The sequence below is a fragment of the Nematolebias whitei genome, chromosome 2, assembly GCF_014905685.2.
Source record: "Nematolebias whitei isolate Nwh7 chromosome 2, NemWhi1, whole genome shotgun sequence".
Lineage (NCBI taxonomy): Eukaryota > Metazoa > Chordata > Actinopteri > Cyprinodontiformes > Rivulidae > Nematolebias > Nematolebias whitei.
The window spans coordinates 26,326,227-26,349,952 of NC_056499.1; the positions used below are offsets into that span (position 1 = coordinate 26,326,227).

Consider the following 23,726-nt stretch of genomic DNA (forward strand, 5'->3'; position numbering starts at 1 on the left):
ATTCACATCTTTAATGCATGGAAGAAATGATAAACACATTTTAAAATCCACCTTTCGAATTACTTTACAATTAAGTTATTTTGATGTTGTTGGTAATTTATATATTACTTGTTTATATATACTTTCCAGAAGTTACTATGAAAATCTATGTTCTTCTTTGTTGTGCATTTCGTTTCTACAGTTTGTGCAGGTGTCATGGATGAAATTTTGCTTTAGTTTCTTTCCCTGCTGTTATATTCTCCCCATAATTAAACAATGACCTATTTCACTCTGAAATGATCGAGCTCCCTGCTGTTTATTTAAACATCAAAGCTTCAGTCTGACATGGAGGAGAACTTGGAAGAGAAAGGACTTATCTGTCAAAAGGGCGAGTAAGTCAGTGACACTTATAAACGACACTCACAACCTAAGACGTGTGTAAACCTTTGGATTTAAACCCGAGCAATAATTTTGTCCTTACTCTCTCCAGCAGCTCTGCAGCTGGACAGCTGTCTTCGTCGTGCTCTTCCTCGGCAGCGTCCACCTCCTTCACGGCGTTCACCGGCAGCCCCACCGAGCTGAACTGCGGTCGTTTAAACTTCGTGGTTTTACTTTTACCCATTTCCACCAGTTTCTAAGCCGTCATGTAAAGTGATTCTGCGTCGTGTCTCGTTTTTTTTTTTTTTTTGTGGTAAATTTCGGCTATGAAACTCGACAACACAGAAGCTCCGCTTCAGTTCGGAGCCATGTGGAAGATTCGCTCTTGCCGTAAATCGACCGCTGTCGGCCGGAAAGCGGTGACGCTGTCGTAAAAACACAAACTGTGACAACAGCAGCCAGGTGGTAACAAAACGGGAAAAACTGAGATAAGTTCCCACCTAGTGAGTTTATTATTATGTAAATAGCTTTAAAAATAGAAACATTTCAATAAAATACACGTTTAACATCACAAACAGAAATAAACACACCTGCACTCACACTTGAATGTGTAAAATACATCAAAGCTGATGTGAGTGGATCAGCAGCTTCAATAAAGACATTAACACAGCGACACTATTAAAAAAAAAAAAAAAAAAAGCTTTTTCAGTTCATTGTTTTTCCCACTGAACATCATTTTTATCGTGATGAGAAAATCCTCACTGCTGCTCCGGTTGCCTGAATGACTCGTTAGCCGGAGGTCAATGATCAAAACTTGATGAAATAAAGCACTCCACAGTGTAGTTACTGGATGTTCGGCCGTGGTTTGAGAATGAGTTTCCCCGTCTGTTAAAAACACACAATATAAAAAAATTTAAAATATGCTTTCAAAAGTGTAACCAATACAAAAAGATTACACACCATGACATAAAAAAGGGAGAAGTTAACTCACGTCGTCACAAGACATGTTGTATTCTGCTAAAACTGTGCGGCAGCGGGCTGCAATTCTGAAGAGACAAAGGTTATGGATAACAACCAGCAACATGAACAAAGAGTCATTTACCGTGAAGCTGCTTAACTCAGAAACCAAACGACTGCCATATCTTTTGTAGCAGAGAAAAGGATACATTGAGGGCGCCACGACTCGTTTGTGTATCCCAGCAAAGAAGAGAGCTATTAGAGTGATGCAGCTGATGGTGAAGAAGGGATGATTCCAAAGCGATGATAAGAAAGAGACCTGCAGGACAGGAAGCATTAAGACTAATAAACACTTTTCACAGTAAGCAAATTTGTGAATTAAACACTGCTGATGATGAAAACATTTAATATATTTGAGAACACTATCTTTCTACCAAGTCTCTCTCGCTCTCTCTAACAAAGTAAGAATCGAGTTTTTGATAAAAAAAAATAACAAAGTGATTAAAAGCAGTTTGACATAAAAATGTTGATATATTTATACACAAAATAACTAACCAGTTTATGTAATATTTGAAACCCAGCTTGGTTTTGTTTTGTTATAAGTTGTAAGTCACATTAAAACATTACATTTGCATACACAATTATCTCAAAACGAGTTTATGATTCCATTGTTACCACAGGAAGGTTGAGAAAAGCAGCAGTCATGTATTTCTTGTTTGTTTTGTCATCCTCCAACATTCGCAGCGCAGTGTTTTGGCTCTGTATAACCTGATGAGCTGTCTTGCCTTTTCCAGTGATACAAACCTTTTGTGTGTCCGGGTCTATTAACCAGTTCCAAGCTCCTGTGGCTGTACAAACAGACACCACTATCAGGATCACTGCAATAAGAAGGAACGAGACACGGTATAACAATGGCAATTAAAAAAAACACAGATCTCTGTTTAGATTAGTGAAATGTTATGTTTTGCTACCAGATTAATAAGTGAAACGCTTCCTATATACGAGCTAAACACACAAAACATGAATATAACAATACACATGGATCTTGTATTCTACCCATCCATCCGTTATCTTCCACTTGTTCTGAAGTCGGGTCGCGGGGGCAGCAGCTTGAGCAGGGAGGCCCAGGCATCTCTTTCCACATCAACCTCTTCCAGCTCTCCTGAGAGGACTCCGAGGTGTTCCCAGGCCAACCAAGAGACATTGTCTCTCCAGCATGTTCTGGGTCTTCCCTGGGGTCTCCTCCGAGTTGGACATGCCCGAAGCACCTCCCTAAGGAGGCGCCCAGGGAGCATCCTTACCAGATGCCCAATCCACCTCAACTGGCTCCTCTCGACATGGAGGAGCAGCGGTTCTACTCCGAGTCTCTCCCAGATAAGTGAACTTCTCACTCTAGCTCTAAGGGAGAGTCCAGCTACCCTGCGGAGGAAACTCATTTCAACCTCCTGTATCCATGATCTCATTCTTTCAGTCATTACCCAGAGCTCGTGACCATAGATGAGAGTAGGAACGTAGACCGACCGGTAAACAGAGAGCTTTTCCTTTCAGCTCAGATCCCTCTTCACCACAACAGACCGGTACAGAGTCCGCAATACTGCAGATGCTGCACCAAACCGTCTATGAATCTTACACTCCATTCTTCCCTCACTCGTGAACAAAACCCCGAGATACTTGAACTCCTCCATTTGAGGCAGCATCTTGTATTCTAATTAACAATAATATATGTATAATCACTGCTGTTTCAAAGTTGTCATTGTTGCACATACAGTATTCTAATACTTTGGTAAAATTAGTTTATTTCCTCTCCATGTAGGAGGCTTTTAGAGACAAGGGTACTTACTTCGCCATCTGCCTGTTGCAGGCTGTAAACAGGAGACATATTCTGTCAGCCTCCTCTCAAAGGCCTTCAGATCTGTCCAAAGAATGGAAACATTATAATGCTGTATTCAAAACCAGCATCAAGAGACTTGTGGCTTTTCACCTTTTTTTTTCTATTGAGAGTCAAAACAGTCAGACAACTAAAATTATGTCATCATCAGTTAAAGTCAATTTACAGTACTCGAAATGGTCATTTTATTCATACTGTGAAAACAAACTGCATGAAAACTGGCTGAGCCACAAGGTTAGGTACTAAAACACACCGTAATTTAAATAAGCAGTCGGTGAACAAAATATGAGTAAACTAAGTTTGTATGAAGCAATGACAGAACGTCTCTCGTCAGTTAGCAAAAAAGCTAAATCTCGCAGATAAATCTGTCAGCTATCGTTACGTTACGCAAAACTATCATGTTATAACTTCATATCGTGATTTTTAAGTATTAGTACAAGTCTAGATGAGACGTTAGAGTACATTTAAAAATGTATTAAATTAAGTTGCTTAGTGTTTTTGTTACCTTCGGCCTGCTCTAAGGAGTTCATCTTTGAGCCGTCTGAAGCAGTCTTTTGCTGATTGGTTGTGTGCGTTTCCGCCTTAGCTGACGGACAGGCCAAAAGACCAATCAGAATGGCCTAAATGTCAAACTTGAATCTGATTTGGTATAAAACGTTAGGGGCGGAACAACTTTACTCTCCGCCTTTACTTTCGTGAAAAATAGTGGTTTGGTTTACTGACCACGAGATGGCGCTGTAGCTAGCACTTTATTACAGATTGCCTAAAGGCACATAATTTTCGCTAGTAAATGATGACACAAAACAAGAACTAAATTAAATAAAACCTGTAAAAGGGAAAAAAATTCCATGTTTAACTATGTAATGTGGGAAAAATAGTGCACAAATTTATTTTAATGTGCCTTGCTCTGACAGTTTTGCCATGAAAAGCTGTCTGTTTTGACAAGATATTTATTCAGAAAATAAATATTTGTTTCAACCATTTGGCTTTTATTTTTCTTATTCATCCATGCAGAATGGCAACTTTCTTTATAGATTTTGTTATAAAAACCACAGCATACAAAACTATACAATTTATTTTTCTGTTAATTAAGTTATAATCATTTTCTCTGTATTTTCATATTTCCTTCTTGTTTTTACATTCATAAGAAAATCAAGTTTTATTAAAATGCTCATAATTATTCCACAGTTTTGGCAATTGAAAACAGGCACACACAAAAAAAATTAAAGTTGCATTGATGTTTTTTTATTTAGCTTCTTTTCAGTCATATATTTTATACTGTTTTATTGTGCAGAAGACACGAGTCAAAGCAGTTCAGAGAAAATCACAAAATAAATAGTTTAATACAATTAAAACTGCGGTTCTTTATCCACTGCCACTATTTAAAAGCCATAGTGAAAAGAGATAGAGAAGTGATCTATCTATAAGGTGTAGGAAGCTTTTCTGTTTACAGGCTTCAGTTTGTTCTGCAGCTTCACATTAAACTGCTCCCTCAGAACCTGTTCAAGCTCATCCTCTGCAATGTTCCTCATGTCTAGAACATCAGTCTCTTCCTCAGGTTTGTAGGTGACCTCACTGTAGGTCCAGCCAATCAGAGCTTTGAATCCCGTAGGTGTCTGCAACGAGCAGATGGACTTGTTGGTGAACAGACAGGTTGGATCTGTTTGAAGTGAGTGATTTATTGCTGAGAAATGCTCCTTGTCACAAGGCTGCAGGAGGAAGCAGTAGATCTGCTTTGTTTCCTCCCTGCTCACCAGACTGGAGTTGGCAAACTCAGGGTTGAGGACCTTTGGTTTTCTACCAGTCTTCTCCAGGATCCAGGTGTCCCCTTTTTCGATGAGACGAAACACCCCCGCTGCCTGTGCTTGGTCCATCCCTGAGATGAGCTCCAGAGGCTCCCGTATCTGAGACGACACCCCAAAGCTTACATCAGCTACATAAGCCTTCCCATCAATGATGACTTTGTGAATGAGATGAGAACTAACCGGACCAAAGTCACTGATGATACTATTGAACACTCTGGATCCCAACGTGGTGGCGTCGAAGCCCATTTCTCTCAGCACCCATCCAAACAGGTAGTTGTTCTCGAGGCACCAGCCTCCACGGCTGCTCCTCACTATCTTACTGAAAATAACCTCCAGGTCCATGACGATCCTCTCACTGCAGTGGATGCTGAGGTTTTCAAACGGAATGGACATGACGTGCAGATTGTGGATCAACTTCAGAGTTGCGAGATCCGCTTTATGACAGGAGCTGTGGAAACCAATCCTTTGGAAGTACTCCTTCAAATTCATCTTGCCTGTAAAATGCAGAATAATGGGTCAAATTGTTGAGTTAATGCTCCAAACTTGTAATAAAAACCCTGCAGAGTAAGTGCTTACAGGAAAACAATTATCACATCATCAATGCATTAAATAATTTGTAATCATAGTGAACTGTAGTGTAGCAGCAGTTGTTCAAATATCATGAGTGAAATGAACCTCCCCGCTTACACTGAGCTATGCAACACTGAATGAACCAGAAAGAAGAGGTAACCTTCAGCGAGGAGGAGGAGGCTTTCACTTCTTGATGGTTAGAAAGAACGGAGCCACGGCTTGTTCCATAAAACTACTGGTGTAAACTGATCAAATACACTCTCTTGTGCACAGAAATGAGGTTGTTTTTAAAAAAAAAAAAAAATACCATGCCACTTCCAAAAACAAACAGAAAACATTAACATGCTCAATGTTTAAACATGACAGCTTGGTACCATAGGAAAAGCGGAATATGAGAAAATTTTAACAAACTTTAAACTCGAAAATGTTCAGAACTGTAAAGAAAACAGATAATTAACGTTAACTACACATTTAGTGTACATATAAATTAATTTAATATTACAAATAAATAAGAGAGGTTTAAACCAAAGACAGACGGATTGGTGCAGCGTCTGCAGTATTGCAGGGACTGTACTGGTCCATTGTGGTGAAGAGGGAGCCAAGTTGTAAGGCAAAGCTCTCCGTTTACTGGTCAGTCTACGTTTTTACCCTCACATATGGTCGTGAGCGAGTGACCGAAAGAACGAGATCGTGGACACAGGCGGTTGAAATTAGTTTCTTCTGCAGGGTAGCTGGACTCTCCCTTAGTGATAGGGTGAGAAGTTCGGTTATCTGGGAGAGACTCGGAGTAGAACCACTGCTCCTCCACATCAAGAGGAGCCAATTGAGGTGGTTCGGGTATCTGGTAAGGATGCCCCCATGGCGCCTCCCTAGGGAGGTGCTTCAGGTATGTCAGACTGGACAGAGACCCCAGGGAAGACCCAGGACACACTGGAGAGACAATGTGTCTCGGTTGGCCTGGGAACACCTTGGAGTCCTCCTAGAAGAGCTGGAAGAGGTGGCTGTGGAAAGAGATGCCTGGGCCTCCCTGCTCAAGCTGCTGCCCCCCCACCCCCGACCCAACTTTGGAACAAGCAGCAGATAATGGACGGACAGATGGATTATATCTTCTCCTTGGATGTCTCAGAGATCTAATTTGTGAGCAGTTACAAACTTCTTGGGATTTGGCTCGACCCTTCACCCTCATTTGAAATTCAAATCAACACTCTGCTCTCCAAAATCCAGAACAACATTCCTCTTCCAGAATAAATCTTTACTAACTCATGTGTTGGTTTGGACTTTTGACCTGCAAAAATAGGAACAAACTTTCGGGGATTGTCAGGATGGCAGCACGGTGGCGCAACTGGTAGAGCTGCTGCCTCTCAGCGAGCAGGTCCCTGGTTCAAACCCCGGTCCGGGGGCCTTTCTGGGTGGAGTTTGCATGTTCTCTCCGTGCATGCGTGGGTTTTCTCCGGGTACTCCGGTTTCCTCCCACAGACCAAAATCATGCATGTTAGGCTGATTGGTAACTCTAAATTGTCCCTAGGTGTGAGTGAGAGAATTAATGGTTGTTTGTCTCGTTTGTCTCTATGTGGCCCTGTGATGGACTTGCGACCCGTCCAGGGTGTACCCCGCCCCTCGCACAGTGATTGCTGGACATGGGCACCGGCGACCCCCGTGACCCAAAATGGAATAAGCGGGTAAAGATAATGGATGGATTGTCAGGATGTGCAGCAGAACTGCTGGCATAGCCCTACGGAACCTCACTGACCTACACAGGGAGAGGTCAGTGAACAAGACCAGGCTGATTCTGGCAGATCCTGATCATCCACTCCATGGTGAGTTCAGGTTGCTTCCATCTGGACGCAGGTATCTGCTGCCCAGATGTAGAACGAACAGACTGAATAACTCATTCTCCCCTGTAGTTATCAGGCTTCTCAACAAACAATGATGATTTCTGTACAGTTATTTTAATATCAATGTCTTGTCTAGTATAGATGTTTTATATCTCTACCGACTGTGAAACAAATTGTTCCTCGGGGATAATAAAGATTCTTGAACTTGAACTTAACTCAAACTGCAAAAAAAATGACAATCCATCCGATTTTCAACTATGACGTCATCTAGAGAACCACTTCCAAAACCCTCCTCCACAAACTGGACACCCTTTATTTACCACGCAGCCATTCGATGAGTCACCGGAGTCCTTCAGCACTCATCACTGCCTTCTGTATTCCCTGGAGAACTGGTCCTCAGACAAACAAATCGTTCCTGCTAATCGATTCATAACCAGACTCAAAGGGCTGTTTTCTCATCAGCAAGTAGACGGTTCCTTGCCGGATCAAAAAGCTGGTGGATGATCATTCACTCGGTTTGTCCGGAGCAGAACCACTGCAGGAGCACGCTGGCGTGATGTGATGTTGGCTTAGCTATTAAAGTTTAAAGTACAAAAGTTTTCTTTAACTTTCTTAAGTTTATCTTTAGTCTTTTGTCTTTCATGCTCTGCTGGGCTATACAAAACCAAACTCTAGGCAAAAATGTTTTTCTTAGGCTGAAGAAAATATGAGACAAAGACAAAAGGGGAACTGAGATGCAGATCTCCCGCCGAGGTTTTATCTTTCATGCGTTATCAAACGTGAGTTTCAAACATGGCCTGAAGCTGCAGCGACTGTGGAGTTTGTCCAGACGATTCAAAGTTATGTCACACAGCAGGATAAGGAAAAAAGAAATAAAGTTGGTTTAACTATTTGACTGAATACCTTATTAGATAAAAAGACAAAAAATAAATAAATAAAAATCAGTGTTCATTTCTCACATTTCAGAAAAGAATTCATGATCCAATGAACAGATCAGGGGTCAGTTTACTGACCAGCGACAGCTTCATTAACGTCTTTAATAATCGTAGAATTTGTTGTTACAGAAAAATCTTATCACAATATTATACCAAATGAGGAGGAAACTGAATTTACATTTTAAATTTTATTATAAAAATAATTAATCCAGATAAGAATCATCACCAATAAACAAAACTGAACAACATAAATGATGTCACAGTGGAGGGAAGGAAAGTCGCAGTTACAAGGCGCTTCCTAGCGTTCAGAGTCAGACAGGATCTATTTCGGAAAAATAAACCCAGTTTAACTTTCAGTTTCTTTACCAAGTTTTTGGCGTGGGGCTTAAAAGAGAGATGTGAATTGACTAAAATACCCAAGTACGGTATTTGTAGGAATCGACAAACTCAATAGGAACACCATTCGAAAATATAATCATAGGAAGAACTGCTGGGACAGACTTCCTGTTTGTAAACAGCATCCCTTTAGTTTTGTCTGCATTTAGAACAAGTTTGAGGCGGAACAAATCAGATTGGATGATGTCAAAAGCAGCTTGCAAAAGCTGGAAAACCTTAGCAACTGTATTGGTAGTAAACTGTAATACAACAGTAAACAACTGTATCATCAGCACAGAAATGTAAGGATGCATCAGGGATGGTCCGACCTAGATTATCTATGTAGATTGTGAAGAGGGTGGGACCAAAGACAGAACCTTGTGGTACACAATTTTTTAACAGCTAGATAATTGGACCATTAAGTTGCCTCGGAGCTGAGAGATAGTTAGAGAACCAACCAATGGTGTGATCTGAGAAACCAATTTCTGAGAGTTTATGACACAAGATGTCATGATCCACAGTGTCAAAAGCTTTAGACAGGTCTAAGAAAAGTGCATAGCATCCAGAGCTTCAATGACGTCATTAAGAACCTACAGCGAAGCAGTCATTGTGCTGTGTTCTTTCCTGAAACCAGACAGATGGGGAGGTAAGATGTTAAAAAAAAATGTTAAGGACAGTTTCTAGATTTAGTAACTGAAATAAAAACACATTTTTGCAGACACGCTCCTTTGCCTCGCCCTACAGCAAACTACACCTCACAGAATAACTTTTGAATAACTGCACATACTCTTAAAAACACTCTTACCTTTAGACTGAGACATAATCTGCAGTTTTGTGAGTAATGTCGCAGTTTGGAGCTTGACGTGAAAGTGAAAACAACTTTTCGAGCTGGACGTGAATTTTACACGCAGGATCAAAATATGACCACTAGAGGCGCTGCTTGTCGAATACTGTAAAATATGCGCGATTTAGCTCCGTTTCTAAAGCACTAAAGCATTTTCAAAACTCACTGAAGTTATTAAAATATAATAGTGAGTTTGCACTAATTTTTCTAAAGGTCAAATACGAACCGCAATTTTTCAAAGGTCAAATACGAACCGCACCGTTCCTCAGTAGATTTTACTGTAATACCCATAGATATTGATCTATGAGTAATACCGCTGTATATGACAAACCGGAAGTTATTCAAATTTCAACGGTCGATTAAAACTTTCAAAACAAATAATAGTCAAATGTATTTCTAAAGCTGTAATCATAAAACCACATTTTATTACATCTACGTTCAATTTTTGTACTAAACTGTCAATATATTAGCAAATGCCACATTGTTATCAGTCCCAAGTCGTTATATTTTGTTTTAGCATCTTTAATTTTGAAGCAAGCCTGACTGTGCTTCCTGCCTTACGGGATCACGTGCACATCACGTGTTCACCGGGACGGGACAGCACAGCAAACTGTAAACGTCAGTGTGATCACCTCGCTCCAGTTTTACGCTGCTGTGTAAAGTGAGTCACAGAAAGTTAACGTTTCACTCGTTTAATTTTTGTAATGAAGTCAGTGTCATCTATGAGTAGCTAGCGTCCAGACTGCAGATATGCTGTAGCCGTGTGAGCATGCTGCACATTAACGCGACGTTCAGTAGTTTCTACCGCAGTAACGCCTGAACGCAACACGGAACATGAACGTTACACACTAATAATTCACAGGGAGGTTGCTGTTGCTGTCATATTCTACATAATTTCAATTCTGATAAAAACTAAATTAATGCAGCATGCAATCGAAATTCAGCTTCAACAACACTGAAACTTAAGGATATGACATATATTTATATAAACTGTTTTGCATCCTGTAATTTTTTTTCAATTATTATTAAAAGGAAATTATAGTAACTGTTTAACAAGAAGCTTATGCTAAATATGTGATTCAATTTCTGGAATTTGGCCAAAATATTCAAACAAGTTTTATTTTGCTTCTATTACAATCCTTTTTAACAAGTCATTGGCAAAATTTAAAAAATACATGTTTGCAATGAGCTTGTGAATTCATTCAAACTTTTATTGAGCCTTAACATTTTTAATTGTTTAAACTAAACACATCTGTTGAATTTCAGTGATAGTGTACCATTGGACCTTTTTTATTTTCTCAATGGGGCTAACCTTTTTAAATAAAGGTTGAATTAATTTGTTTGTTTGTTTTTTGCTTGTATTTTATGAGTCTTGCTTTTTGTGCAGTTCTAATTTTCATTTAATTCTGTAAAAACTTTGTTTTTTTTGTCCTTTTGTAGTCCATATTTTACTCTCTAGAAGTTTTATATTGTAGCACTTTGAGATTGTAAAATGTAAAGTGCAGTACAAATTAATTGAATAAATTATTATTATTATTACTCACAGATTCTCCTTTGTGCGATGGAAAGCAGAAACACATATTTAATAACTGGAGGATGTGGCTATTTTGGCTGTCGGTAAGAACATGTTCATGTTATTTTAACTTTAGCCTGTTAATAATGTCCAGGAACAGTAGGATTGATTTGTGTAAACCTGTATTATGACCACAAGATGGCACTGTTGTGTCATTTTGCAGCTGTTTTGGCACTAAACGCCTAAATTGTAGTAACGGGTGTGATAATTTTGTCATTGATTTGAGGTAAATGATGCCATTGCACGAGCTTAAACATAATCCTTAACACTTAAGTTGTTTATTTGCAGGCTTGCATGCGCTCTGCATAAACAAGGAGCCAGGATTGTTCTTTTTGACACCAACCCTCCGAATCAAGACGTTCCTGAAAGCGTCGTGTTTGTGCGTGGTGACGTACGTGAATATACACAAGTTGAGAAGGCCATTGCTGGTGTGGACTGTGTGTTCCACCTGGCGTCCTATGGCATGTCTGGTAGGGAGCAGCTGAACAGGAGTCTGATTGAGGCCGTCAACATTCAAGGCACCCAGAACGTCCTGAAAGCTTGCATCGAGCGCGGAGTGCCGAGGCTCGTGTACACCAGCACCTTCAACGTGGTGTTTGGAGGCCAAGTCATCGAGAACGGGGATGAGAGCCTGCCTTATCTACCTCTCCCTCTTCACCCTGACCACTACTCAAGAACCAAGTCCATTGCGGAGATGGCGGTGCTAACGGCGAACGGCACGACGCTACGGTGCAGCCCTGAAGTGCTCCGAACTTGTGCCCTGCGTCCAGCAGGTATCTACGGGCCCGGCGAGCAGAGGCACCTGCCAAGGATTGTTGGCTACATAGAAAGGGGGATCTTCAGGTTTGTTTATGGAAGTCCCAGCAGCCTGGTGGAGTTTGTCCATGTGGATAACCTGGTGTCAGCCCACATGCTAGCAGCTGAAGCTCTGACCACTGAGAAGCAGCACCGCTCTGCTGGCCAGGCTTACTTCATCTCCGACGGCAGGCCTGTCAATAACTTTGAGTTTTTCAGACCGCTGGTCGAGGGTTTAGGATATCGGTTCCCCGAACTTCGCCTTCCTATCTCGCTCGTGTACTTGTTCGCTTTCCTCACAGAAATGATTCACCACCTTGTTGGCCCCTTCTACAACTTCCAGCCGCTGCTGACGCGCACCGAGGTGTATAAAACTGGCGTCACGCATTACTTCAGCTTGGCCAAAGCCAAAGCAGAGCTCGGTTATGAGCCGCAGGAGCACAACCTGGACCAGGTGGTGCAGTGGTTCAGAAGCAGAGGACACGGGAAGAAGAGTCGCCGCTCCTTCATGCGTAGATTAGTCTTTGACGTCCTGTTGGTTTGTGTCTTTGTTGCTGCGGCGCTTTCTTTTCTGCCAGCTGTTGGCAGTTGATGACGAGCTGAAACAAAACAAATCATCCGACTCAGACATGAAAAATCAAGGCAGACTCATAAAAAAAAACACTTTTTGATTCAATTTTTCTGTTGTTTCAAAAGGATTTTCTTACACACAACATCTGAGGACAGATTACATCTTTTAATGCCAAAAAAAGGAAATTCTGAAACACCAGATAAGGGACCAATCTGTATTTCATGGTTTTAGGGCTCAACAGATGCTACCTCTTTTTTTTCCAGTTAATTTTTGTTAAGGTAAACTGTGCAGATAAAGGTGAATAAATACGACCTGGTTCTGTTTAATGTTACATTTTTAACTGTACGATTAACTAATAAAACCTGAAAAACATGTCAAATGCTTGTTTATTTGCTGTAATCACTTTTAATGTTCATAATTAAACTGATGGAGTGGAAAATGGGCAGTTTAGTCATTTGATGAAATGGGAATGACCTTGAGGATAAAATGTTGTAGACTACTTTATAATTAATTTAAAAAACTCAGGAGATTTTTTTTTTTGCCTACTTGTGTGAATGTTTATGAAGCAGTCACACTATTGTGATCCATTTTTCTTCCATACATTTTTTTCAGCATCGTTCTCATCCTGCAGTTTTCAAGCTATTTCAACAGATCGTACATCAAAACGTTCAGCTCTTTCAGGACAATCCTGCTGTGACTTTGGTATTGGTGCAATTTTAGCTTTTTGAAATATTTAGCCTTTTCTGCCATTTTTTTCCCTCATAGAAAAAGAATTGAGCTCATTTTACATCCATCAGATCTTTATATCTGTTTACAACAATTTACTGCTCTTTTCACATTTTGTTCTGCTGCAGCTTCTTTCAGCTTCCTTGTGCAAATTTAAACTTTTTGTCAGCTACTTTCAGCTGTTTTGTGATCCTTTTTACGTTCTTTCTGCTAACTACAACATTTCTGTGCTTCTAACTTCTTTCTGCTTATTTCTGCTAGTTTCAGCTTTCCTGCTATTTCAGCTACTATTTAGATGTTTTCATGCTAATTTTAGCTTTTTCAGCTTATTCCACATTTTTGCACTCATTTCAACTTTTTCACCTTAATTCAGCAAAAATGTGCTCTCCACTTCCTTCTGGCGATTTAAGCTTCTTTCTGCTTTTTTAGCTACCATTCATAAGTAGTTTTATTTTTTATTTTTTTGCACATTTCTACTTTTTTCAGATAATTTCCACTTTCATTTCTGCTTCACTTCCTTCTGGTACTTTAAGCTTCTTTCTGCTTTTTCAGCTACTATTCATTCAGCGGTCTGTTTTTTGCACATTTCTGCTTTTTTTAAAAGATAATTTCCATTTTCTGCTCATTTCTGCTTTTTAGCCTAATTGGGCACAATTGTGGTTTTTTTTTTTCACATCTGGTAATTTTAAGCTTTGTTCTGCTTTTTTAGCTACTATTCGCTTGTTTTTTGCAAATTTCTGCTTTTTTCAGATAATTTCCACATTTTGTGCTCATTTCTGCTTCTTTTAGCCTAACTGAGCAAAACTGTGCTCTCTCCTCTTCTGATAATTTAAGCTTTTTGCATTTTCAGCTACTATTCAGCTATTTTTTGCTTATTTTCAGCTTTTTTTTAAGCTAATTTACTATTTTTGTGCTCATGTCTGCTTATTTAAACCAAATTCAGCCAATATATGTGCTTTCTGTGTTCTTCTAACTTACCGTATTTTCCGCCGTACTTGTCGCACCGCCCTATAAGTCGCATCAGTCCAAATAATAAAGTGAAAAAATCCATAAATACGTTGCTTCGCCGTATATGTCGCATCTATTATGCGTCACCGCTAACACGTCGCGTTTGTTACGCGTCACTGCTGACAGTCTGTAAATTTGGGCCGGTGTTGTGCCAAAAATCGATCGGCTGCCAAATGGCGGCCGCAGGAGCGTGCACAGGAGGACTTTTAACAATAATTTGACTAGATTAACACTTAAAACTAATTATTTGTTTGCTCAACTTTATAGCAAAGGTGTGTCTCAGTTGAACTTTTACTTAATAACTGCACTTTAATGGTCAAATCAGCTGCATTTCGACAGGGCGGCGCAGAGAAATGAAGCTGATTTGACTCCAGGCAGATGACGGTGGCAGGTTGTGGCAAGCCGATTGTGTCATTAATAGCCACTTTTTTACCTATTACAGCATGTAATGAGCATGCTGTACACCTCGAATGCCATCTAGCTGCTGAAAATGTTAGTGTTCCAATATTTTCAGTCAGAACGAATAATAATAATAATGTCATCTCAATGTCATCACTGTCTGTTTTCATACAATGGCGAAATTAGTTTCTGCATTTAACCCATCCACCACCAGGTGGTGCAGTGGGCAGCTACTGGAAGCCCCTGGGGCATTTTGGTGATGAGGTGCCCAGAGACACCACAAGGTGTGCAGTGACCGGGATCGATCCCTAGGACTTTCGGTCCGGGCCAGCTGCCCAAATTAGTTTATACATATGGGTAAAAATCCATAAATAGTTGCTTTAGCTATAAGTCACAGGGCATGCAAATTATGCAAAAAACCTGTGACATATAGGGTGAAAAATACGGTAGGTTTGTTCTTCCATTTCAGCTACATTTCAGTGTGTTTTTAGCCAATTTCAGCTGTTTTTCAGCTGATCTTCAGCAATAAGCATTCACACTGCATAATGCAATATCTCTGGTTCACCTTGCCTTCAGTTTTACTTGTAACTGCAGGGTTGTTATGACTAAGATAAAGTTACTTCTTGGTATTCAGAAGTTGCATCTTTTAGATTAAACCACGCAGATTATATGCAGATTATATGTGCATAAGAACTGGACAAACGGGGGTTTAAAGCGCCTCCTGAACCTGTTGACTGCAGTTTATAGCTCGTGCAGGAGTCGGACCAGGTGAGGCGTGCTTTGTGCAGGCTTTCAGTCCGCCTTGGATGAGTTCAGACCTCCCCTTGTCTAAAGTGTTCAGTGCGCAGCCCCTTGCTGAGTTGGTCGCAATCATTGTTTCTCTGCAGCATTAACCACATTCCAGAGAGGCGCAGCACTACCCGTCTCCCTCCTCGCATTCCTTTGACGCGAACAAGTCCCCGACCCAAAACACGCCGACAAAGAGGGCTCGTTCGCGGCGTGCGTATTTATCCAGCCTGCTCGAACTTCTGCTAAAGCCAGAGAGAGAGAGGGGAGAGATTTTGGAAGTAGAAGGAGGGGAGGGGGGGTGAAGCCAGCGAGGAGAAATTCCTCCGCGCAGCGCGCCATTGACTGTAAAGACCTTTCAACTTAACAAAAACTGAAGTTGACAAAACGTATCGCTGTCGGGGCCGAAACTGTGAGAAAGAGTTTGTGTTTTTCTTTTTTCACGGGGAAGGGAGGGAAGCAGGAGAGGACGATGCGGCTCTCGGATGGAGGTTTAGTGGCTCCGCCGGTGGGTTTTTGTGGCTGAACCGGGGCTGCGCCGCGGCGACTTGTTTTCATTTCTCCGCCGCCTCAACTCGTTTCCTCGACATGGAGCATTATCAGGAAGACCTGGGACTGATGGAGGACCTGTCCTTGTACGAAGCCTACAAAGACGGGGTGTACGCCACCAGGAGGGACTTGGTGATCAGCCCCGACTTGGACTTCTCTGCTCCGGCGGAGGTGCAGCCGGTGAACGGCACCTCCTCGCTGCACCGGCAGCATCACACCGTGGAGAACTTCACCTCCGGGAATAAAGTGTTCCACGCGGCTCCCGTGCGTCCCGTCAGCTGCAGCCGGACGGTGCCCGTGGATTTCTGCGCGCCCCACAGAGAGCTCGGCGACGAGGAGGGCTGCTGCACCAAGTCCGAGGTGGCTCTGCCGTGCTACTCGGGCACCTCCTCGGAGCGGCACCGGAGGTACTCCCTGGAGGTGCAGGGCCACAGGTACAGCACCGGCTCCGCCTTCGACGGCGTGGCCCTGCACAAAGCGGCGCCTCCGCCCGGCAACAGGTGCAACAGCGTGTGCATCACCGGCAGCCACGACGGGAGGTTCGGTGCCAGCCCGCGCGCCAGCCTGGCGGTGCCCGGGCACGACAGGTACACGAGCCCCCGGTCCAGCCTGGTCCACTGCGAGGGCTCCAGCGTCCTCAGCCCGCGCTCCAGTTACGCCAGCACGGCCAGCGACACGAGCAAGCACTCCAGCCCGCGCACCAGCCTGAACAGCTGCGACTGCTGCAGCAAGCCCAGCAGCAACCGAACCAGCGGCATCAGCATGGGCTACGACCAGCGGCACACCAGCTCCAGGTCCAGCACGGCCAGCCAGTACTCCTTCACCACCAGCCCGAGGTCCAGCTACTCCGACTCGCGGTACGGGCCCGCGGTCAACCACCACGACCTGGAGGGGGCCATCCTGCACGCGGCGCCGCTGGCGAGCCCGCGCTCCAGCATCTGCAGCCAGGACGGCAGCGCCAGACCCGGGACCGGGACCAACAACTGCGTGCTCAGTCCGCGCTCCAGCATCTCCAGCCACAGCTCCAGGAGCTCGCGCAGCTCCAGGGGCTCGATGAGCGCCTACCCGGACCTGCAGCTGCCCTCCCCACGCTCGTCCATGCTGGGCAGCAGCGTGCACGAGGACGCCCTGCTGCAGGAGCTCGGAGACTCCGGCGGGACTCCAACCCGCATCCACCTGCAGGTGGTGACGGAGCCCCCGCAGCTGCAGGCCCAGACGTGCGGGACGGTGGAGCTCGTCCCGGCTGTGTCCTCGCTGAGTTACGGGGTGTCCTGTAAACCGGCCTCCACGGGACAGAGGTTCAAGTTACCTTACCAGGTGACCCCCTGCCGAGAGAGTGGGCCCAGCCACGCGGAGAAACGGCTGGAGGCGCTCACCCTGGAGCTGGAGAAGGAGTTGGAGATGCACATGAAGAAGGAGTACTTCGGTAGGTTCATTCATGTCTCATCACGTGTCAGTGTTTTCATTTAGGATTTGGAGAAAATGCTCTTTGCTTCTTCATGAAGTCCATGAGCTCCTGAATGTTTGTGTCCATCTTTAACATCTCTCACTGGGTAATTTGTAAATAGGAAGTAGGCATTAGTTTAGATGGTGTATGATGGATTATCAAGGTTCTTTATTGTCATTCACGTCACATGTGGTGCATGAGGTGGAACGAACTTGTGTACACAAGCTCCCAGTTACACCCAAAAATAACAAAAATATAATGTATAAAAAAATAAATTGTATACAAAGATCTAAGATGTACTCTAAACAATAATAATGTAATGTAATAAGGTGTATTAAACAGCAGCCTGAACATGAGTCTGTTGTGAGCAGATGGGTATGAATACAGCAGCTTAAAGGTAAAAAGTCAGCAGCACAGATAAAGTGTCAAATCACTAATTAAAGTGGAATTTCAGTGATTTAGTGGTTCTACGCGTTAATGCTCCGCAACCTCCTGCCTGAGGGGAGCGGGGCATAAAGTGTGTGTGTGCTGGGTGAGTGGGGTCCTTCATGATGCAGGTTAGTTTTAATTGTCATATGCAAAATCAACACAAGGTCAACAACGCTTAGGATGAGAAGAACCGTCTCGATTCGCAAGCAGCAAAAATACTAAAAACATACTAAAAATACTACTAAAAAAACAACAAAACCAGTCGCCAACGTTGAAAAGAAATGCATCCACAGTGTGATTCGGTTAGCTGCATCTGGAGGTGAAGATGTCTGTGATGGTGGGGAGGCTGACTCCAACAGACTGCTGTGCAGCCTCCATGCCACATGTTGATGCTGGAGCACAGGATGCTCTCCACTGCACACCTGTAGAAGGAGGTGAGGACTGAGCTTCACGCTGTCAAACTAGCATTGTGTACCCATAATGCATTTCACTGACTTGAACTGGCCAACTTTCCAGCAGACTGGAAAACGTGGGTAATTTTATTTTCTGTGCATAAATTGATCGTTTCAAGACATGCTTTGTCTTCCAGAGCTATTTGCAGAACGTTAAAGGTGCTCATGTGAAGTCAAAGACGTAAAGTTTTCTTTGACATGTCAAACTGAGATTACTCCCAGTAGTTTTACAGATATATTGATATGTAATTCTGAAATGCTGGAAAGCCTTCAATGTAAACAAAGCACTGCATTATAGTTTACTCAACAAATCTGAGAGCAAGTTTGTACCAGTACTTCAGAATTATTGGACTATTGATTCCGAACAGCTTTTCAATGGACACACCTGATGTGGGCTGATTTTCAGTCACTTTGGCTGTTTTTGTAGGTAAACAAACAGCTAACAGGTGCACCTGGTCACAAGTTTTGCTTACAAATGTCTAACTTCACACTAAGCAGGGGTCGACAGGGGGAGATACCAGAAATGATACGCCATCACTCCCACCCCCTTACCCCGCTCCACACCCCGACCTCCCCGTGACACTTATATCTAACTTTGTATTAAATGTTAATGTGTTAGAAGCGACATCATCTTACAGATATGTGCAACAAGCGCATGCCCCCCTCCCCCCACGCCCCAGATTACAGAAAAGACGTGTGTCTCCGTTTAACTTTAATTTTCACCTTAAACTCACAAAGTTCTCTGTGAGAGTCACTTTCAGGTGTTTATCATAAGCTAAATTCAATTCTACAGTGCTTTAATAACAAGTTGTTGATGTTTGGATGAGCTAAACTTGACTATATTTAGACCCATACTAAGAGGTAACTACTGTGATTAATGTAATTTAATAAATGGTCAAATATGAAAAATAAATAGGATTAAATTACTATAATGAGCAATAATCCTGTAAATACTGTATAAACCCTTTGAACGAAATAATCAGTTTGTCAGTCTGACAAATTATACATAATAATTTTTGTTAATTTATACTCTGCAAATGACTTTATGAGCTATAGTTTGTAAAATATATCTGACTACCCTCAATTAAAAACATTGAAATGACATAAAAGTAAAGTAGAGAACAATTGTTTAAAACCCTCTTCCTTCAGAATGTTGTTGGTCTGGATGGTGCAGCTTAAAGTCTTCTTACTTCATTAGAGAACACTATACTGTGTACTTTTACTAAGGTCGTGTACACACTATACTGTGTACTTTTGCTAAGGTCGTGTACACACTATACTGTGTACTTTTGCTAAAGTCATCATGTACACAGTATACTGTGTACTTTTGCTAAGGTCATGTACACAGTACACTGTGTACTTTTGCTAAGGTTGTGTACACAGTATACTGTGTACTTTTGCTAAGGTCATCATGTACACAGTATACTGTGTACTTTTGCTAAGGTCATCATGTACACAGTATACTGTGTACTTTTGCTAAGGTCATCATGTACACAGTACACTGTGTACTTTTGCTATTTTGCAAATGTCATGTAAACAGTATACTGTGTGTACTTTTGTTAAGGTTGTGCACACAGTATACTGTGTACTTTTGCTAAGGTCATGCAAACAGTATACTGTGTACTTTTGCTAAGGTTGTGTACACAGTATACTGTGTATTTTTGCTATTTTGCAAAGGTCATGTAAACAGTGTACTGTGTACTTTTGCTAAGGTCATGCAAACAGTATACTGTGTACTTTTGCTAAGGTTGTGTACACAGTATACTGTGTACTTTTGCTATTTTGCAAAGGTCATGTAAACAGTGTACTGTGTACTTTTTCTAAGGTCGTGCACACAGTATACTGTGTACTTTTGCTAAGGTTGTGTACACAGTATACTGTGTACTTTTGCTATTTTGCAAAGGTCATGTAAACAGTATACTGTGTACTTTTGCTAAGGCCATCATGTACACAGTACTGTGTCTTTTTACTGAGGTCATGTACACAGTGTACTGTGTACTTTTACTAAGGTCATCATGTACACAGTATACTCTTTATTTACATGAGAACCTTTGACAAGGTTCTTTATTGTCATTCACATCACATGTGGTACATGAGATGGAACGAAATTATGTACTCAAGGTCCCAGTTACACACAAAAATAGCAATAATATAAACCATTAAAAAAAAGAAAACGGTATACAAGGATCTAAGATACATGCCAAACAATAATCATATGATATAAATAAGGTGTATTAAACAGCAGCCTGAACATGAGTCTGTTGTGAGCAGATGGGTATGAATAAAGCATCTTAAGGTAAGAACTCAGCAGCATGGGTAAAGAAAAAGTCAAATCTCTGAATTAAAGAGTCATTACATTGATTTTCCTTTTATTTATTTATTTTTCCCTTACAGTGATTATCCTGGTTAGGGATTTATGAGTCTTAACAACTTCAGGGTAGAACCTGTTCCTAGTGGTTCTGCACTTAATGCTCCTCAACCTCTTGCCTGAGGGGAGTGGGGCAAAAAGTGTGTGTGCTGGGTGAGTGGGGTCCTTCATGATGCAGGTGGTTCTCTTCCTGCATCTGGAGATGTCTGTGATGGTGGGGAGACTGACTCCAACAGTCTTCTGTGCAGCCTTCACCACTCTCTGCAAAGCTTTTCTTTCTGCAGCTGAGCAGCCTCCATGCCACACGTTGATGCTGGAGCACAGGATGCTCTCCACTGCACACCTGTAGAAGGAGGTGAGGACTGAGCTTCCCAGACCAGCTCACCTCAGTCGCCTGAAGAAATCGAGTCTCTGATGTGCCTTCTTGATCAGGCTGGTGGTGTTGACAAGCGAACTGTATGCAGGAAAAGTCTCTCAGATACGTAGTTCAGATTTCACTCTTTAAATATGCTGTGAATGCCTCTTGCAAAGTCTGATGTCTAGATGATGATGAGGAGAACGAGGAAGTTTCACTCCAGCAGCTCCTGAAAACGTCTGCCACTCAGGAGCTTGGAAACTCCAAGCAGACCACACTATGGCTGACTGAAAACATTTTGTATATAGTCAACTTTGTCTGTAGTGCAGTATACTTATTAAATTACAGCTGTCTTGAGATTATTATTATTTTTTTTTTTTTGCCTTCTTTATTGTAAAGGTTGCGGACAACCAAAAATTTTGGCAGACAACCAGATTCTGTCAAGAGGTTGTCCACTGGACAACCTGGAAAATTTCCTCACGCCTAACCCTGCTACGGTCACGTTGACCATCATTATGAGATTTGTTGTCCAGATTTTATTTCTTATTTTACAATTCATTATTCGACCTGTTCTTTATGCTGCATCAACACTAACAGGTCACCCCTTTGGCTGATCAGACATGCTTTGCAGGGCAGTGCTAATGTGTTGGCAGAGCTAACATTTGCGGAGCACGGCATGGAGCTGAATGGAGCCCTCTGTTCTGGCAGAACACACACACACCCTTCGGCCATTCAGATCACTGTGGTTTGTTGAAAATGCAGCATGGACTGGGACTGAGTTTGCTGTGGGAGTTCCTGCAGAAACGGGAAATGTTTTGTTTCACTGTATCTGAGAGGCAACTTTTTAAAAGCTGTCTAAGGATCCACCGTGTCTTGTGGTGTTGTGAGACGTTGACCGTGAACGTGTTTGTCCTTCCAGAGACACAAAAAGCCTGCCGAGGAAGCTGCCGTCCACCTTTTTGAGTTCGGAGTCAGACAAGCGTCTGCAGCCAGTGAACAGTGGCTCGTTTTATAGAAAGTACGCTCGCTCAGAATGAGGCGGAGACAGCTGTTGATTTGTTCCAGAGAGGCAGGTGAAAGGAGGAGGATGGAAGACAGGAGGGAGAGACGGGGAAGGCAGGAAGGGGTGGCGGAGGAAGAAGAGCAGGGGAGATAATAGAGGTGGTAATAGATAGAGGAAAGGGAGGGAGAGAGAAGAATGCAGTCAGACTCTCCTCAGTCCAAGCCCAATAGAGACAGCTCTGTTTCCGTAGCGACAGTGTAGAAATTGATCACTGGGTCTTCTTTCTGGTGGGGGGTGGAGGGGAGATGCCTGCCAGCGTCCCACACTGGCTGCGTTACACTGCCGGCCCCTTGTGTGGCCTCTGTTTGTTGTGGTGGCGAAAGAGCTGTGAATCAACAGCTGGCCCGATGGAAGCTCGCAAAAAAAAAAAAGAAGCAGAGTGAGTCCCACCCCGCACCCCCGTCCGCCGTCCCTCCTCTCCAGCACCAACCAGCCCTGACACCGCCCTCCCTGCAAAGCCCTTCATTAACCAGCCAGTGGGGAGTCGGGCAACACCAGACACTTGGCACACGATCCTGGCTGGCGGGCCAGACATAGTTAGTGGGGGTCAAGTCTGATCACCTGCCCAGAATTATAATGGCAGCAGTCGTGCACAGGTCCGACACACACATGTGGACGACAACAACCATGTGTGTGTGTGCACTCAAGATGCTGTTATGTACTGTGCCTGCGCTGAACCGTTAAATGTGTTAACTTCTTAAATAAGATTTAAGACTAGTTTTTTTTATTTTGTGTGTGAAACGCTGCTCTGGGGTGGTGAGTCTTCAGACATTTTAAACTCTTTGTGATGTTCCTCTAGAAATATATCGCCAAGTTAACTTTATTCACCGGCAGACTGCAGCTTCATCTGTTTGTTTACAGAATGATCCAGTTCTCAACTCAGTTCTTTTGTTCCTTTGTTTGTTAATGTGTTGCTAAATTTACTTTTTGTTGCCCCTATAATAAAAAAAAATGCTATTTAGAATTTCTTGCATTTAGCCATAGTGTGAATGTTTATGAAGCATTCACACTATTGTAATCCATTTTTTTCTTCTGTTCATTTTTCGGTGAGATTCTCGTCCTGCAGTTTTCAATCTGTTTCAATAAATCATGTCAAAACGTTCAGCTCTTTCAGGACAACCCTGCTATGACTTTTGGTATTGATGCAACTTTAGTTTTTGAAATATTTAGCCTTTTCTGCCACTTTATTCCTCATAGAAAATGAATTGATCTCATTTTACACCCTTCAAATCTTTAGATCTGTTTACAACATTTTACTGCTCCTTTCACATTTTGTTCTGGTTCGGCTTCTTTCAGCTTCCTTTTGCAAATTTAAACTTTTTTCAGCTACTTTTTCAGCTAATTTCAGCGGGGTTTTTTTCAGCTGTTTTGTGCTCCTTTCAGATTCTTTCTGCTAACTACAACATTTTTATGCTTCTAACTTCTTTCTGCTAATTTCAGCTTTTTATGCTCCTTTTATGCTCCACTGCGAGAAGGTGCTATTTATAAGACTGAGCTGAATACAGCACCTCAGACTGAGGAAGTCTTTCGGATGAAAGTCGAAACATTTCTACATTTTTTTTTGTTTTGTTTTGGGGGTTTTTGAATGTCCAGAGGACCAGATTAAACTTTTTTAGATTTTTCTACCTGGATTATTGAG

The 23,726-nt window shown here is 42.4% G+C and overlaps 5 protein-coding genes across 6 annotated transcripts in view; 2 read left to right on the top strand and 3 right to left on the bottom strand.

The window, feature by feature from the left end:
* Positions 1 to 783, bottom strand: part of heatr3 (HEAT repeat containing 3) — a 23,563-nt gene extending 22,780 nt beyond the window's left edge. The window contains exon 1 of the mRNA XM_037693980.1: positions 414 to 783. Within this exon, the coding sequence (XP_037549908.1) occupies positions 414 to 601 (188 nt within the window). The 5' untranslated portion in view covers positions 602 to 783. The remainder of the gene's footprint in view (positions 1 to 413) is intronic.
* A 327-nt stretch (positions 784 to 1,110) lies between these two features.
* Positions 1,111 to 3,732, bottom strand: cnep1r1 (CTD nuclear envelope phosphatase 1 regulatory subunit 1). Of its 2 annotated transcripts, none has more exons than XM_037697583.1 (6): positions 3,708 to 3,732; positions 3,155 to 3,226; positions 2,119 to 2,192; positions 1,524 to 1,633; positions 1,349 to 1,403; positions 1,111 to 1,242 (listed from the first exon to the last, which is right to left on the bottom strand). In XM_037697583.1, exons 1-6 carry the CDS (start codon positions 3,730 to 3,732, stop codon positions 1,201 to 1,203), a joined length of 378 nt encoding a protein of 125 aa, XP_037553511.1. In that variant the 3' UTR covers positions 1,111 to 1,200. The 2 variants fall into 2 exon arrangements, with proteins under 2 accessions (XP_037553511.1, XP_037553510.1); XM_037697582.1 differs by having other exon boundaries at positions 3,155 to 3,227; positions 3,697 to 3,732.
* Positions 3,733 to 4,623: 891 nt separating this feature from the next.
* On the bottom strand, positions 4,624 to 9,543 carry LOC119430146 (arylamine N-acetyltransferase, pineal gland isozyme NAT-10-like). The gene is made up of 2 exons (XM_037697585.1): positions 9,528 to 9,543; positions 4,624 to 5,501 (listed from the first exon to the last, which is right to left on the bottom strand). Exons 1-2 carry the CDS (start codon positions 9,541 to 9,543, stop codon positions 4,624 to 4,626), a joined length of 894 nt encoding a protein of 297 aa, XP_037553513.1.
* A 604-nt stretch (positions 9,544 to 10,147) lies between these two features.
* On the top strand, positions 10,148 to 12,563 carry sdr42e1 (short chain dehydrogenase/reductase family 42E, member 1). The gene is made up of 3 exons (XM_037697584.1): positions 10,148 to 10,227; positions 11,113 to 11,183; positions 11,428 to 12,563. Exons 2-3 carry the CDS (start codon positions 11,128 to 11,130, stop codon positions 12,524 to 12,526), a joined length of 1,155 nt encoding a protein of 384 aa, XP_037553512.1. The 5' UTR covers positions 10,148 to 10,227; positions 11,113 to 11,127; the 3' UTR covers positions 12,527 to 12,563.
* Positions 12,564 to 16,012: 3,449 nt separating this feature from the next.
* The window catches only part of LOC119430147 (WT1 interacting protein), a 50,462-nt gene continuing 42,748 nt past the window's right edge, over positions 16,013 to 23,726 (top strand). The window contains exon 1 of the mRNA XM_037697586.1: positions 16,013 to 17,399. Within this exon, the coding sequence (XP_037553514.1) occupies positions 16,013 to 17,399 (1,387 nt within the window). The remainder of the gene's footprint in view (positions 17,400 to 23,726) is intronic.

Bases quoted from the DNA above. Each gene is read 5' to 3' on its own strand.
- sdr42e1 (XM_037697584.1), top strand. From the start codon at position 11,128: ATGGAAAGCAGAAACACATATTTAATAACTGGAGGATGTGGCTATTTT. The intron at 11,184-11,427 runs GTAAGAACATGT...GTTTATTTGCAG, and splicing joins TGTGGCTATTTTGGCTGTCG to GCTTGCATGCGCTCTGCATA.
- cnep1r1 (XM_037697582.1), bottom strand. From the start codon at position 3,732: ATGAACTCCTTAGAGCAGGCCGAAGGTAACAAAAAC. The intron at 2,193-3,154 runs GTAAGTACCCTT...TTCTTATTGCAG, and splicing joins TGCAACAGGCAGATGGCGAA to TGATCCTGATAGTGGTGTCT. The intron at 1,404-1,523 runs GTATCCTTTTCT...TTGTCTCTTCAG, and splicing joins CGAGTCGTGGCGCCCTCAAT to AATTGCAGCCCGCTGCCGCA.